The 14,939-nt window shown below is 37.9% G+C and overlaps 1 protein-coding gene across 2 annotated transcripts in view; it reads right to left on the reverse strand.

The window, feature by feature from the left end:
* The window catches only part of LOC131055473 (phosphopantothenate--cysteine ligase 2), a 91,968-nt gene that overhangs the window by 48,509 nt on the left and 28,520 nt on the right, over positions 1-14,939 (reverse strand). For both annotated transcript variants that reach the window (XM_057989956.2, XM_059221350.1), the window contains 4 exons: positions 6,618-6,773; positions 6,313-6,436; positions 6,163-6,207; positions 5,946-6,031 (listed from right to left, as the gene is read on the reverse strand). In XM_057989956.2, coding sequence (XP_057845939.2) covers positions 5,946-6,031; positions 6,163-6,207; positions 6,313-6,436; positions 6,618-6,765 — 403 coding nt within the window. In that variant the 5' untranslated portion in view covers positions 6,766-6,773. The remainder of the gene's footprint in view (positions 1-5,945; positions 6,032-6,162; positions 6,208-6,312; positions 6,437-6,617; positions 6,774-14,939) is intronic.

Below are 14,939 nucleotides of genomic sequence, written 5' to 3' on the forward strand. Positions count from 1 at the left end.
AGAGAGAGAGAGAGAGTTAGAATTTTTTAGAGTTCAATATTGTCAACAGCATAGAAATAAGTAGTGAAGAGAGAAAGTTGAACAATTGTTGTTTCAATTGGCTATGAGATCAATGAAATATTGAAGTTATGGTGTTTTATTGCAATCCTTGTGGCTATTTTCATGGTTGTTTATCTTCTTGAATCACTCCTAGTAGAGATAGCATTTAAAGTTTTAAGTTTGAAGGACGAATGTTGTGCTTGATCTTTGATAAGACTCATATTCCAAACCACTAGCTCCTTACTGATTGTAAGAACGCCCTGTGTGGTCAACTGGAAACATCAAGATTGTTTAAGAGTCCAATCAATGTTGGAGGCATTGATATGTATTTTACTGATAGTATCTATCCCCTTAGTGATTTGAAAATCATTGAATCCCCTTAGAAGATCGCACCAATTCCAGTGGAGTTGTAACCTCTTGGCAATATTGAAATTGGTAAAATCCTATCAAGACCAATCATCACTGAGTCATTCTTAGGATTAATTTAGTCTCACCTCCTCAAAACCTTTATCTTTTGATCTTTTTGAAACATCAATTAGCATTAGGAAAATCTTGTTCCCTCATTTGAAAAGTAGTCACACGAACAAGCTTTCTCTGAAAGTACGTAAGGCCCCTTGAAAAACAGTAAACACAACGACCACTGGTGCTTATCCACGAGTAGAGAACCTACATAAAAGAACCTTGAAGTTTCACCGATTAATCATTTTTTGCGATATCTTCAGCATTCAGAAACTTTACTCAAGAGAGGATAAGATACCTCTGGGTATTTTATTCTATGTTTGGTCGTGAACAAAATACACATCAACAAAGCCCCAAATCTTCATGTCAAAAGCCTTGCACAAGTCTTGTTTGATTTCTGCAATCAAATGTGCTAAACTGCCAGTGATGATCAAGTCATCCACATAGACAACAAGAAAGAGAACATCATCACTAGAGTGTTTGATGTACAAATTTGGGTCAGAAGGACTACACTGAAAACCATGAGCAACCAAGTACTGATCAATCTTGATGTACCATGCTTGAGGAGCCTGTTTGAGTCCATAGAGTGCTTTCATGAGTCTACATACTTGATGTTCTTTGTCGGCAACCTTGAAACCAAGAGCTTGCATCATGTAGACTTCTTCCTGCAACTCACCATTGAGGAAGGCACTCTTAAATGGACTTTCCATCCAAACTGAGCTGCAATAGCGAGAAGAAAACGAATGGTATTCATCTTGGCAATAGGAGCAAAAGTATCCTCATAACCAATGCCCTCTCACTGTGTGAATCCTCGAGCAGCCAATTTGGCCTTATATTTATCCAAGGTACCATCTACATGATACTTGACCTTATACACCCATTTGCAGCTAATGAGCTTCTTCCTTGGAGGAAGATCAAAGAGAACCCAGGTGTTGTTCTTCAAAAGGCTCTGGTATTCTGCATCCATTGCCCGTTCCCACTCTGGAATCCCTTTTGCCTCAGCATATGTTTGAGGCTCATAAATACTATGAATGTTGGCCACGAGAGCAAAATTGGCTGTAGACTATTGTTTGCTCTTGTTTTTGGACGATCTACCCTCAATGAGCTCATCAGGACGAAGATCACTGATGGTCTTAGCCCACCATTTAGGTCGGAGAGTAGGAGTACCAACATCAGATGCAGGAGGAATAACTGGAACTAAAGGTGGAACTAGAGGTGGAACAGGATCTGGAACAGGTGGAAGATTAGCATCATCCGAAGGAAATTCAAGTAGTGTATCATCAAATTTAGAATCTGCATCATCCCTACCATCAAATGAACCAAATGGAAGACAAACACCTAAATCAAAAGCCTTCAAAGGCTGATACTCAGAATGTTGCTCAAACGAGGAAAGCTGAAATTGTAATCGTTCTTTATCAAAGACAACATCACGACTGAAGATAAGACGATCAATGTCTACATCAATCAGCTGGTAAGCCTTGTTGTTGTCACTATATCTTGTAAACATTAGCTTCTTACTCTTGGAATCCAACTTGGAGTGCTTGGCATCTGGAATCCATACATATGCTAAAGAGCCAAAAATTTCAAATGACTGATCCTAGGTTTGCGACCAGTCCAAGCTTCCTCAGGAGTCTCCCCTTAACAGCATGTGTGGGAGATCGATTAAGGAGATAGACTGTAGTGTATACTGCTTCTGCCCAATACTTAGGAAAATTTATGTGTTCCAACATAGACCTAGCCATTTATGTATTGATGTGGTTGCGACATTCTACAACGTCATTCGGTGAGGGGTGTATGGTGTGGTTAACTGACGTTTTATGCCATGCGTATCACAGAAAGTGGAGAAAGCAATAGAACAAAACTCCCCCCCATTATCAAACTTAAGAGTAATAAAAGGAAAAACCAAACTCTTTTTCTACTAAGGCCTTAAATTTCTGAAATACAGGAAACAAATCTAATTTTTGTCTGAAAAAGTACACCCACATTTTACAATTGAAATCATCAACAAAAAGCAAGAAATACCTGCAACAAGTAACAGAAGGTGTATTCATTGGACCACATACATCAACATGGAAGAACCTTAGAGGCTCGCCGTGAGTCACCATCCTTGAACAGTGTCCTATGCTGCTTCTGAGCCTGACAAGATTCACAAACTCGCAGATTCTGAGTTTGAATTTCAGATAGGCCATGTACTAGATCTACCCGAACAAGCTGAGCAAGGTAGTGAATGTTCAGGTGACCATATTGTTGATGCCATAGACTGGCAATAGAGGAGGATTTAGCTGCAAAAGCATGCTCAAGAGAATTACCCATATCCACAAGTTTGTAAAGACCATGATCCTCGAATACGTGTCACAAGATCAATAATCGAACACTTGTGGGAACTAAAGATCACATCAAGCTAAGGAGAATGCCGCATGATCTAACTCACTGAGAGTAGGTTTAGTTCCATGCTAGGAACGTGGTATACATTGAGGAATATAAGATTCCTCCCACCAGACTATATCTGAACGTTGCTCTTGCCGACAACGGTATACTCTTCACCTCCTCCAAAAATGACTGAATCAGTATAAGGAGAGAATTTTGTAAACCAATCACGCCTGTGAGTGAAATGTCGAGAAGCACCTGAATCTTTATACAAGGCAAAAGACTTCACATGGTTTGCAGGTCTTTTAGCCATGAAGGCATAAAAGGCAGACTCTTTCTGCTCTTTGTGCTCAGCGACGTTGGCTTGAGACCCTCCCTGCTTCCACTGTTCGGAAGCTATCCGATTGTGACAATCCTTGATCATATGGCCATATTTGTGACAGTAGTTGCATTGAACCTTTCTCTTCTTCAAACCATCCTAAGGGCTGAGACTGACTAGAGCCCTTCTGCTAAGATGACTAAGATGACTGAGATTTGCTTTTATCCTTGTGAAAGGATTGGCTACAAAGGCTTTATCTGAGGAGGACGAAGTGGCACTGCTACCAAACTGTTGTTTCCAACGATCCTGCTATAGAAGTTTGGTGCACAACTCTGAAACTTGAGATCAACATTTGTTGAAGTAATATTGAGAGTTTCAATGAAGTGCTCATAGGATTTTGGCAGACTCTTCAAGGTAACGACTACCATATCCTCTTCCTCCATTTTCCGATCGATAGCTTTGAGCTGATCTCGAATGTCCTTAATCTTCGTGAGATGTTCTTGTAAGGACATACATTCATCTGTCATGATGGAAAACAACTAGTTCTTCAAGAAGAACACTTGGCTTTTGTCGGATGTTTCATGCAATTCCTTCAAATGCTTCCAAATTTTTTATGCTGACTTGTCAGAGGGAATCTGAGGCAACTGGTCATCTGTGACAAAGAGTTTGAGAAGCATGACAGCTTCTCGATTTCGATCATCAAACTTGTCCTAATCTGGTTTGGCTGTGGTAGGACACAACTCTTTTGCCAAAACAAGATCATCAAGACGGCGATATTCAAAGATTATCAGCATACGCTACTTCCAGGTGTTATAATTCTTGCCATTAAATCTTGATTGCCTTCCAACATTAAGTTGGTCAATGATGCCATCTTGCAGGCTTCCCAATGCACAGAAAATGAGAAATCCAAAAAGGCGTGCAACTGAAACAAAGGCAGAATCATGTACAAACTTCAAAAAAGACGAAGTACAACTGGCATGAATTTCGAAAAAAAAAATCGGCTAACCCAAAAAAATCTGATGAAGACCCAGAAAGCTACTCAAAAAACCCACCAAGAATCTGCAATCAAAATAATTTTTCGACTAGAAATGAAGGGTCAAAACCCTAGCCAATGTTGCATAAACCCTTGTCAATGCCTAAAAAAGACCCAGAAATCGCAAAAGAATTCAGATCATGAAAATAAAACAGATCGTGGCCAACGCGGATTTAATCCAAAAAAAATGTCACCTCAAAATGCAAAGTCGTGCAGGCACGATAGCAATCGAAGAACATAGAAGTCGTCGCACAGAAAGACCCAATGCAAAATCGCGGACAGAAATTGTAGATCACTGGGCATTGAGAAAAACATCAAAAATCGTGAAAAATAAATCGCATCTCAAAAGGTTACAGGGCGCAGAAGAAGAAATCCGTTGAAAATACTCCCACTGTGGGCAAACAAAAGCCATTGCAGGGAAAATAAAAAATAGCAATTTTTATTTGTTTAGCCGCGAAAAATCACGATTTTGAGAGTCGCGTAGGAAGGGAGAAGAATAGCAAGCGACAAAAATGAACATAGGTCCCACGCAGAATTGCAGAAGGGCCACAGAAATTGCTCAAACAAAGACGTCGCAATTTTCCCCCTTTTTTTAATGAAGAATAACGTATTTCAAATCTTGAAAAACTTCTCGAAAGAAATATTTAGAAAAATGTATTTTTATCTATGCGCTCTAATACCATATTACAAACAAGTAATTGGTAAAAAAACTTCATTGATTATTAACAAATGATCAGACGATCATTAAATAGAATACAAAGGATTGATGTTTTTAAAAGAAACAATCAATAATGAATGAAAAAATAGGAACTTCTAATTTGTACAAAATTACATCATATTGACCATTAAACAATAATAAAGAATATTATTATAATATCAAGTACATATATAAAAGTCCCCCGGTCATCTGTTGTTGCAATACATTGTAAAGTTTCCAGAATATCACTGTCTCCATATATATAGAAAGTATAAATTAAAATATATGCCAATATCCCCACAGAATCGCACTAAATGGAAAGGCTATTATTTACCATAAACAGGGAACAGGTTCTAATGATAATAATCAACTATAAGCACAGAATACCTATGTAGGAGCCTAAGGCAGAATATCTCAGGAGACAAATGATATGAAACTGGATTTTAAAGAATTCATCAAAGACGATAGGATTTAATGACTATAGCTGAATACAAAAACACAATTGCCAAATGGACCCTACTGATCCTTCACTGGACCCTGAAGAAATCTGCATTACATCCTTCAAAACAATTACTTCCACAAAATGGCAACTGAGATCCAGGTGAAAAGATGGACTTGGCTTAGTTTTCACCACTTCTCATGTCTTTCTAAATTGCATGGTGTGTGTTTTTAAATTAATTTGCAATCAATTCTATCTTAGCATTCATCTTTAAAACTACACAATGATGTCTGGCCACACAATATGATCACTCCTGAGTATTTTACACATTAGAGTTCTCTTGCAAACACTCTAAATAAATAACATGAAGCCCAACCAAGGATATCATATAAAGTTTCAGCCCAATGTTAAAAATATATGAACATTTTGGCTGAAAGAGAATTATGATAACATATGACTTTATTTATTTAACAAATCTAATTATGCATTGAATTGGTTTGTTAATTTATACCCCGCTTATTGTACTCTTTATAAAAGCATTACAAGTTATAACTAGGAATGAAAGAAAAGGAATCATTGAGAAGATGGAAACCTTGAATTCCATGATCATTTGAAGGTTCAAAACACTCAAGAAGAGGATTTTCAGGAAGAAATCTACAAAAAGGTTCAGCACTTCCCCTGTTGATAAAATTCACATAACAGATAAATCACAGTTTAAGCCAAATATCTAGAGTGTACAATGTAATTGAATATTTATTATTTTCCATTATAATATGAGTTCATGTGTAAAATAAAAATAACTGTCTCACCGCCTGTGGAGAAATATGACATTATATCCAGCTTTTATAAAATACCTGAAGAATAATTCAAAGATCCAAAAAGGTCCAAATGAGTGCGCAGCATAAGAAAAGAACATAGCTAACTTTGTATGCAAAAGGAATGAGATGGACTCTGCATACTCTGTTGAGGCAGCTCCCCGGTGTCCTGAGCTGAAATTATCTATATAACGAACACAGCGCCGCTCAAGAGGGACAGTGGTGCCTCCAGAGGTCACACATACTATCTTGCCTTGATTCCGAATTTCTATACATCTCAAATCCAAAACCAGCAAACACTATCAACCACTTCAGATGCATACCAGTTTGCTGGTGGCAATCACATTCATCCATCCATTTGTAATAAAACTTCATTTTTTTTAAAATACAGCATTTTCAATTAGTTTAGTTTAACACAAATATGTAATATAAAGGAAGGCAGCACTTGCCCGAGTGAGCACAATGCTGTTCAACAAATTGTTCCACCTTCCTAGTGATAATGTTACGATCTTGAAGAGGTGGAGCTGATTTGAAGAAGGCATCAGCATATTCATCTAAACCTTTTTCAGCATTGTTAATTTGCTTTTCCTCAGCCATTGATTTACCTAGAGTGGCAATACATATTAGAATAGGTTTTCATGATTCCTTCCATTTCAATAGAAAAAGCAATACATAAAATCTCATGGCTGAAGGTATATGTAAACATCTCCTAGTTTCTAATATCTTGTTTGCCCCATAATTTTTTAGGGGTATATTTATAATTTGATACATTTATTAGTTGTGAAGCATGCACCTACAGATTGCAAGATAAATTCCTACATTTTGTAAACACGGAGCCTTTCATCCCAGTATCTAAAACTTTAGTTCAAATCATTGCAAGACACCAAATTAGTAAAAGCAGACTTCCAAAATCCATATCTTCAAAAACTAAAAATAAATACATGAAAAACACCAATTAATAGGGAAGCAACCATATCAAATATGTGAGACAAAGATTAAGAAATTAAATTATTGATTGTAACTAAATTTATGGCAAGAAATATATAATATTAACCTAGGTGATGATAATGAACAGGAGGAGTAATCAGACAGAAGGTAAGGAGTTGACAAAATATCAGTAGCAGACAACAACAAAAAGGTGGAGTGATTAATCCACTGTATCAGAAAGCATGGGCAGTAGAACAAAGCCCAGATGGGGGATTTTTCCATGCACGAGCAGGAAAGGCAAATTACTGTTGGCAGATCTAAGGGCAAAGAAGCTAGGTCTGCACAATCAATAGAGGTTTCCAAAGGAAGGAGATCTATGTGGATTGTAAAAATTCTCCTGATCCCTTTCAGAGTTGTAGTGCTTTCTGTAAAACAAAAATACTATCAGGAAATTTTCCTCTGTCTGTTGTTTCTGAAAAAGGCATCTCTGGTCTCAGATGTCAACCAGAGATTTTGGCAATATGTTAGCAAAGGGGAGGATGTCCTGGCTGCAGGAGTTGGTATCCATTTTGAGAAGGAAGCATGCAGGGCACCTTCAGCCCCAAGGTTTAAGGATTTGTTTGAGCCTAAGTCTCCCTCCTCAGGGGACATTATGATTAAAATGGCCATGCATTCTACAACTTTGATCCTCCCTCAGGATTATATGGACCAAATTTCAAAAGATTTGATAAAAAGATCCCTTATAGGCAGATTTGCGAGGAGAAGACCACAAAGTGTAGAGATTTTGTGGTGGTTTAAGAGTTCTTGGAACCAGATTGACTACCCTTCTCTTTTTTGTTGTCCGGAGGTTTCTTTCACATTCAGCTTCAGTTAAAGGAGGATTCATTATTTTGTTTGGCTCAATAGACCTTGGTTCTTGGGCGACAATAGGAATTTACATGTACCCTTGGAAGCCCTTTATTAATTCGGAGATTGAAACTGCAACTAAGGTCCCCTCTAGATTCACTTATATGGGCATCCTTGTTCTAAGGAATTCATATTCAATTAGGGGGATGGCCTAACAGATTGATGACTTTGAGAGGATTGAGTCTGAGTAGGTTGGTGTCAAACCCTTGCATCGTTCAATTCAAAACTTATTGGCTCAAGATTTGTAGCTCCAACTTTTGAACTATAAGGGTCTTCCTTTTAGATGTTTTCACTGTAATAAACTTGGGAAAAAGATTGCTGAGTGCCACCAATCGTGCAAGCCTCTTGGATATCCTCCAGTTCATTTACCAAAATGGATCTTGAAGCATGGTAAACCAAATAATAATTTTGTCAGGAGGAACCACAGTCATTTTAAGAAAGATCAAGCAAAAGTCTTGAACAGCCGCTCACTTCTTCAAAGGCTTCTTCTGGGGAGTAGTGATTCTGTTTGGGATCCCTTCTGTCACTGTTAGATGGCATCCTCAGGTTGGAGTTTCTAGAGTGCAGAGAAAATGTAGTGAGCTGGGATTTTTGCTTGTTTGTCTTTCGGAATATTGTTCATCAATCATTTGACATAATGTGCATACCATAAAAATATGATATAACAAATACAACTTAGCTAATGCTGGAAGTGATTACAAAAATGATTTGGCATCAATTTTAATGCTTTCCTCTATATTAACAAATTTACAATCATTACAGAGTCAAATCATGAAACAGAATAATGATATCCTAACCTCTGATATATATAGTATCTGAGAATTCCCTAGGAAACGCCTTAACCAGCTGCCGCCAGAAATAATTCTAAGTTTGCAATGTAATTCAATCTAATATGAAATTAAAGGCAACTGAGTTTATCATCAAATGGTCACTACAACAGCTAGTGGAATTCCAATGTCACTACTCCTCATCACTGGCAGCAGAATAAGTAGACTCACAGTCTTCCAAACTGAAAACTCTTCCACATAACACAGGACTATATAAAACTCTCCTGCACAGGTTTTACTTTACCAATACAACCCCAGTAAGGGATTCCACATCACTCTTCTAAGACTCGCTATTGTTCCAAAACTGGCAGCAGACATTTATGGTGGAAATCCTGTCGAAATAGCACCTTTAATGTTTCAATGAGTAGGTATTAGGGACGCAACAAGATTAGGAACAGATTGCATCCTAAATATGGGCGGTTACAATGCTAGAAGAAGCTTAAAATTCCTATTCATAAGTCTACGACAATTTCTGAATGAAGTAACTTGCCCAATAAATTCAAGAGCTCCGCAAGCACCAATTATACAGAAACAACCTATCAAAAAAAACTCACACAAACCTATCCTAAATATGGTGGAAATCCTGTCAAAATAGCACCTTTAATGTTTCAATGCGTAGGTATTAGGGACGCGACAAGATTAGGAACAGATTTCATCCTAAATATGGGCGGTTACAATGCTAGAAGAAGCTTAAAATTCCTATTCATAAGTCTGCGACAATTTCTGAATGAAGTAACTTACCCAATAAATTCAAGAGCTCCGCAAGCACCAATTATACAGAAACAACCTATCAAAAAAAACTCACACAAACATATTTTTTCTTGCAAATTCTGAATAAATTTGTAATTGACAAGGAAAATATTTTGCTACAAAATATCTTGCTTTTCTAAAATTCAGCACAAAATTTTGAACTGAATCTTTTCAACTGAAAGACAATTTCCATGTGAAATTGTTTTGTTTCAACAACAATTCAAGGGTTTTCATCCCCAAATTTCAAAACTTCGGCTTACTGTCAATTCCTTTCTTCTCCTCAAAAACTCCTTTTATAACTTTCTTTGAGAGAAGATCTTTTAATTTTCCTTTTTAATCATTTTGTTTTCCCACAAAAAAACATGACCCTTAAATTGCCTTTTTTTTGGTCCCTGGTGGTTAGTAACACAACCAAGGTCACATTTAAGAACACTTCAAAATAATTAAAATTAGTAATCTTTTTATTTATTATTTTTCCACAACTTAAGTTTAATTATTTAATTATTTTCCAAGGTCTAATAGGAAGAGACATTACAATAAAGAAAAGTGTTGATCTGGTTTTGCTCTGCAAAATTGATTCTCAATGATTGATGATGAGGATTTGAGGATTCACGATTTTAGGGAGGAAGAGAAAGATAAATTAATGACCACAGAAATTTAAACCACCTCCATAATTGAAAAGCCAAAAAACAAAAGCAAGTTATAGGCCAAATGAAAGATTGGACAAAAGTCAACAGATGAGAAAACAACGCAGGAAAGTGCTGCAGGTAATCAGTTCTCTATTGAAAATTCATTAATTAAAGGGGGTTCTAAGGTTTTTTTTGGGGTTGATAGTAGGAAGTTGGATGCAGAAACAACAGTTTTGCATTCAAATTGTGAGGATGAGAATCTCCAGCTTCAAGCTCTTTTTACAGCACAGGAGCTGGGTGATTGCTTAGGTAGTCTTTATCCAGTGACTCAGGAAGCTCTCATCACCATATCACCAAAGAAAAGCATATAGGAATGAAACTGGAAGCACAAAAGCTACAATTGGAAGCGAAGGATTTGATTGGTGATGATTCACAATGGGCTATGAAGGCTCTTCTTTCCCTTGAGGATGTTGAAATTAAATAGCTAGTTCGAATTATTTGATGGCAAATATATATATTGTAATAACTTAAGTGATTACAATACTTGTAACTTGTAATAAAAAGGGCAGGTCCTATTTGGGCAATTGATTTAACTTGTAAATTGTATGTGGGCCCTGACCCATATGTAACTTGTAAATTCAAAATTATATCTTGGCGCCAGAATATGCAAGGCCGACCAAGGTTTATTGTTGACATGAATTCATATATAAGTAAGATGATTTGAGGATCACAAATCATCAATCACAAGAGAACATATATATCTCTACCTTATGTGATCTGCTTCCAGCTGCAATCATCATCATCAGCAAAAGGATATTCATCTAGTGTGAGCGAACTTCAGCGAATTGGTTTCTTGTTGAAGCGAATCTGATCTAGGAGTGCAAATCTGTCCTAGGGCATCCAAACCTCATATACTCTACCAAATTTCTGTTCTTGTGGCTGGGCGAATTAGTATGGAATCTGAGCTGTGAATCTACCTTATATCTGGGCTAACTATTGATCATTCTGAGCTCCATTCCAGACCCAAATCTGATAGCTATTGTGGAGAAGACTTGTGCCAATTATGGGCGACTATGCTGGGCGATATTGAGTTGTCTAACTCGCTAATTTAGAGCAGCGATCATCCTCTTCTATGGTTCTGAAACCCTACTTGTGGGATCAGCGAATTAGAGCCTGCACATCAGTGATTTAGATTGGGCAAAGCTCTGCCCTAGGTTGATGACTTAATCAGATAAGTGATCTGATCTTCATTGTACTTGTAATTTGCTCATGATTAAAAGATTTTGATCTGGACTTGATGCTGGGTTTTTCCTCCAAGAGAGAGGTTTTCCCAAGGTATTCTTGGTGTCTTGTCTCTTTTGTGTGATTGCTTTGTGTTATTTCTAAGTTATTCTAAATCTGATCACTAAAATCAACATGGTATCAGAGCTTGGTTTGTAAATAGTTGTGATCAGATTTATCAATTTTCAGTCTAACCTATTGTTCAAAGTTCAGTTTTCATGGCTTCTTATCTTAGGACTGAAGATAGGTTGGAAGGTTCTGTCAACTACACTTCTTGAAAGGTCAGAATAATGATGGCCTTGAATGACCTTGCTGAATATGTCAATAAGGATGTTGCTGAACCTAGTGGAGAAGAAGAAAAGGAAGCTTGGAAGAAGAAGGACTACCAAGCGCGAAGGATAATAATAGACTCCGTCAAAGATCATATTGTGACAAGCATCTCCAAAATGAAGACTACAAAAGAAATGTTTAGCACTTTGGAAAAGATGTATGAGATCAACAACACCAGTCATATACTATCATTAAGGCAGCAGCTTAATCACATCAAATTAGAGAAGGAAAAACCTGTAGCTGCTTACTTCATGAGGATCTATGAGCTAAAGGATCGGCTCTCTATTGTTGGGAAGACTGTTGAAGATAGTGACCTAACTATGATGGCTCTAAAATTCTAAATGGTCTTCCTCCATGGGAACCTTTTGTTCAAGGAATCAGTGCAAGAGCTGAGCTTCCTCAATTTGATCAATTGAGGGGAGATTGCATTCAAGAAGAATCACGCTTGGCTGCTAAAGGAAAAATCAGAAGCCCTCGTGACTGTTGGTTTTAATTAGGGTGAAGTGAAGAGCGGATTCCAATTGCCTAAGGCAACATTGGAATCCGCCCTTAAGGGCTGGGCCCTTTACCTTAAAAAGGTAACGTGCACCCTTTAGGGCTGGGCCCTTCTCACACGCCACTCCTCAATAGGGCCGACCCCATAACCCACACATCATGATACGCCTCTCTCCAAATGAAACGTGTGAAAGGGAAAAAGGAATTAATAAATAAAATGTTTATTGCAAGCCGACTTGAAGGTTTACCACCAAGGGAAAGATATATATATGAATCAAATCATTCATTATATAATACACATAACAACGAATTTTGTCTGCAATTAAGAGGTGTGAAATACATCAATTCAAAGGTGAATATCTTCAAAAGTGCGAACTCCATTAGCTTCCTTCATTGTTATCTTTGTTGTTAGGGGAGTGCTCTCTATCATGCGATCTGACAGTTGAAGGACCTGCTGTTCTGAAGTTGGTCACAGTCATTAGCTAAAGACACACATTTCATCCATCTGCTATTCAAAGTCAAATCCTTGGTTGCTGGTTGGTACAATAAAAAGCAGATCTGAAACTGGTTAAGAGGCAGATCTGAGACTACTGAAAATTGAAGATGCCATTAGCCCTAAGGGTGAACTGAGATAAGTATTGTAATCTTAATATTAGTCATAATCCATAATCAGATCTGAGGATCTTTTCTGGCTGGTTTTTTCCTCCTAAGAGGTTTTCCCAGGGTAATAAGTGTCTTATTCAACTTTGGTTACTTTCCTGTTTGTTCCTAAATCTAAAAATTACTAAATCTAACAGCAAACTATCTGAATTAAAGGTTAATTCTGTTTTCTAAGTTTTTTTTTATTAATCTGAAAGTATAAAATCTGTTTTCTAAGTATAAAATCTGTTTTCTAAGTTTTCCTGTTTGTAAGGCCGCCATCGGAACTTGACCATACAATTTGGTATATGGCCTCGACCCCATCTTTCCCATACAGTTGAGAATACCAACCTTGATTTTCATGAAAGAGTATCTAGGAATCGACAACGCTGTAGAGGCCAGGTTGTCCCAACTGCTGTATTTAGAAGAAAAGAGACAACGCCATCGATAATTTTGCCAAATACCAAGAAGTGGTCAAGTGTTGGTTCGACAGAAGGGCAAAAGTAAAAGCCTTCCACATTTCTGACCTCGTCCTATGTTGGGACAAAGCTCACAAGCGGAAAGGAGAGCACGACAAGTTTGATAATCTATGGCTCGGTCCTTTCCAAATTTTTGAAATTTTGGGAGAAAATGCATTTCGACTCAAGACCCTAACAGGTGAGGACGTCCCCTTGCCTGTGAACGGTCAATTCCTCAAGCATTATTTCCAACCTTAGGTTCCTTAAAGCCTTTCCCCTGTATATATTAGTTTAGTTTTCCATTTTCCTGTTTAAGTTAGTTTCTTCCTGCTTTAGTGTAGTTTCCTGTTTAAGTTAGTTTCTTCCTGCTTTAGTGTAGTTTCCTATTTTCCTGTTTTGTTTTGGGACCCCTGTCAATTTTGAAAGGAAGCCTATGCTGTGCACAATTTTGGTACGATGCTAGATTTTTGTAACCTTCTACTTCTAGGATCCAAGTTCGGGAAGGACTCTTGATTGATGGAGCGCCCCATGATGAAGTCGGACTGATCTAGAATCCCTTTCTCTGCAAGGTCTTGTTTTTGTCAAAACCTATTCTCGATATCGTGATTACTGCACAAACACATTTTAAAAATCGCATACAATTAGTTGTTAATCAAAGGGACACTACGTCGATGATAAGGTCCGGGGCTATGCTTCAGCGACCACTGTTACGCTCAATCCCGCATAGGCTTCACTGCCTACTATGCCAAAAAAAAAAAAAAAAAAAGAAGAATAATCAAGAGTAAAAACGCTTTGAAATCAACTTGATATCAAGCATAAGATTGGCAAATGGGAATGTAGGCATCTCTGCCAGTACAGAGCAAAAGTAAAACTTTCTTATCGGAAACAGAGCAATCCCTGTGAGCTAACAGGCGATAACTTCATTGGGGCTATGAACGCTTGCTGGCAACGGGGCTCTATCCAAGTTGCTTTTGAAGTATCAGCTCGCAAGACATCTTGACACTATGAAACATTGATGCCTCAACTTTTTCTAGGCGGGAATGAACTCTACTTGCACACACTGGTTAAATCCGATTTTCATGTGATTCGATTTGACTCTTGACATTATCTCATTTTGAAAGGCCTTTCTCTTTTTTTCGTCTAAATTGTGGTGGCTAACCAGAGTTTCTTGGTTCGATCAGGACTTGCGTCCCCAAAATGACTGGGAGCATTTCTCCAGCAGAGTCGCCATTTGTTGTGCGTTGCACATGCTCCCTATCACCGACAGGGTCCCCCTTCCTTTTTGGGCCTTTCTGTCCCCGCTCTGTTGAGTTCCGCGCAGGGCCTCTCGTGTCCTTTCGAGCGAGCCTGTGATTAGTCTGTGAGATGATGATGTTGAACTAAGGAGCCAATGATTCCATGAGGTCAATTGAGCCCTCGGGCACGAATTCCAAGAGATTGTTTAAGCTTGTAAAATCGCCTTAAATAGGCGTGGGATGTTAGAAACTGACGAAATCCGTCAAGTAAAGGATAATGCATCTGAAGGTCAC

The sequence above is a fragment of the Cryptomeria japonica genome, chromosome 5 (assembly GCF_030272615.1).
Source record: "Cryptomeria japonica chromosome 5, Sugi_1.0, whole genome shotgun sequence".
NCBI classification, from domain to species: domain Eukaryota; kingdom Viridiplantae; phylum Streptophyta; class Pinopsida; order Cupressales; family Cupressaceae; genus Cryptomeria; species Cryptomeria japonica.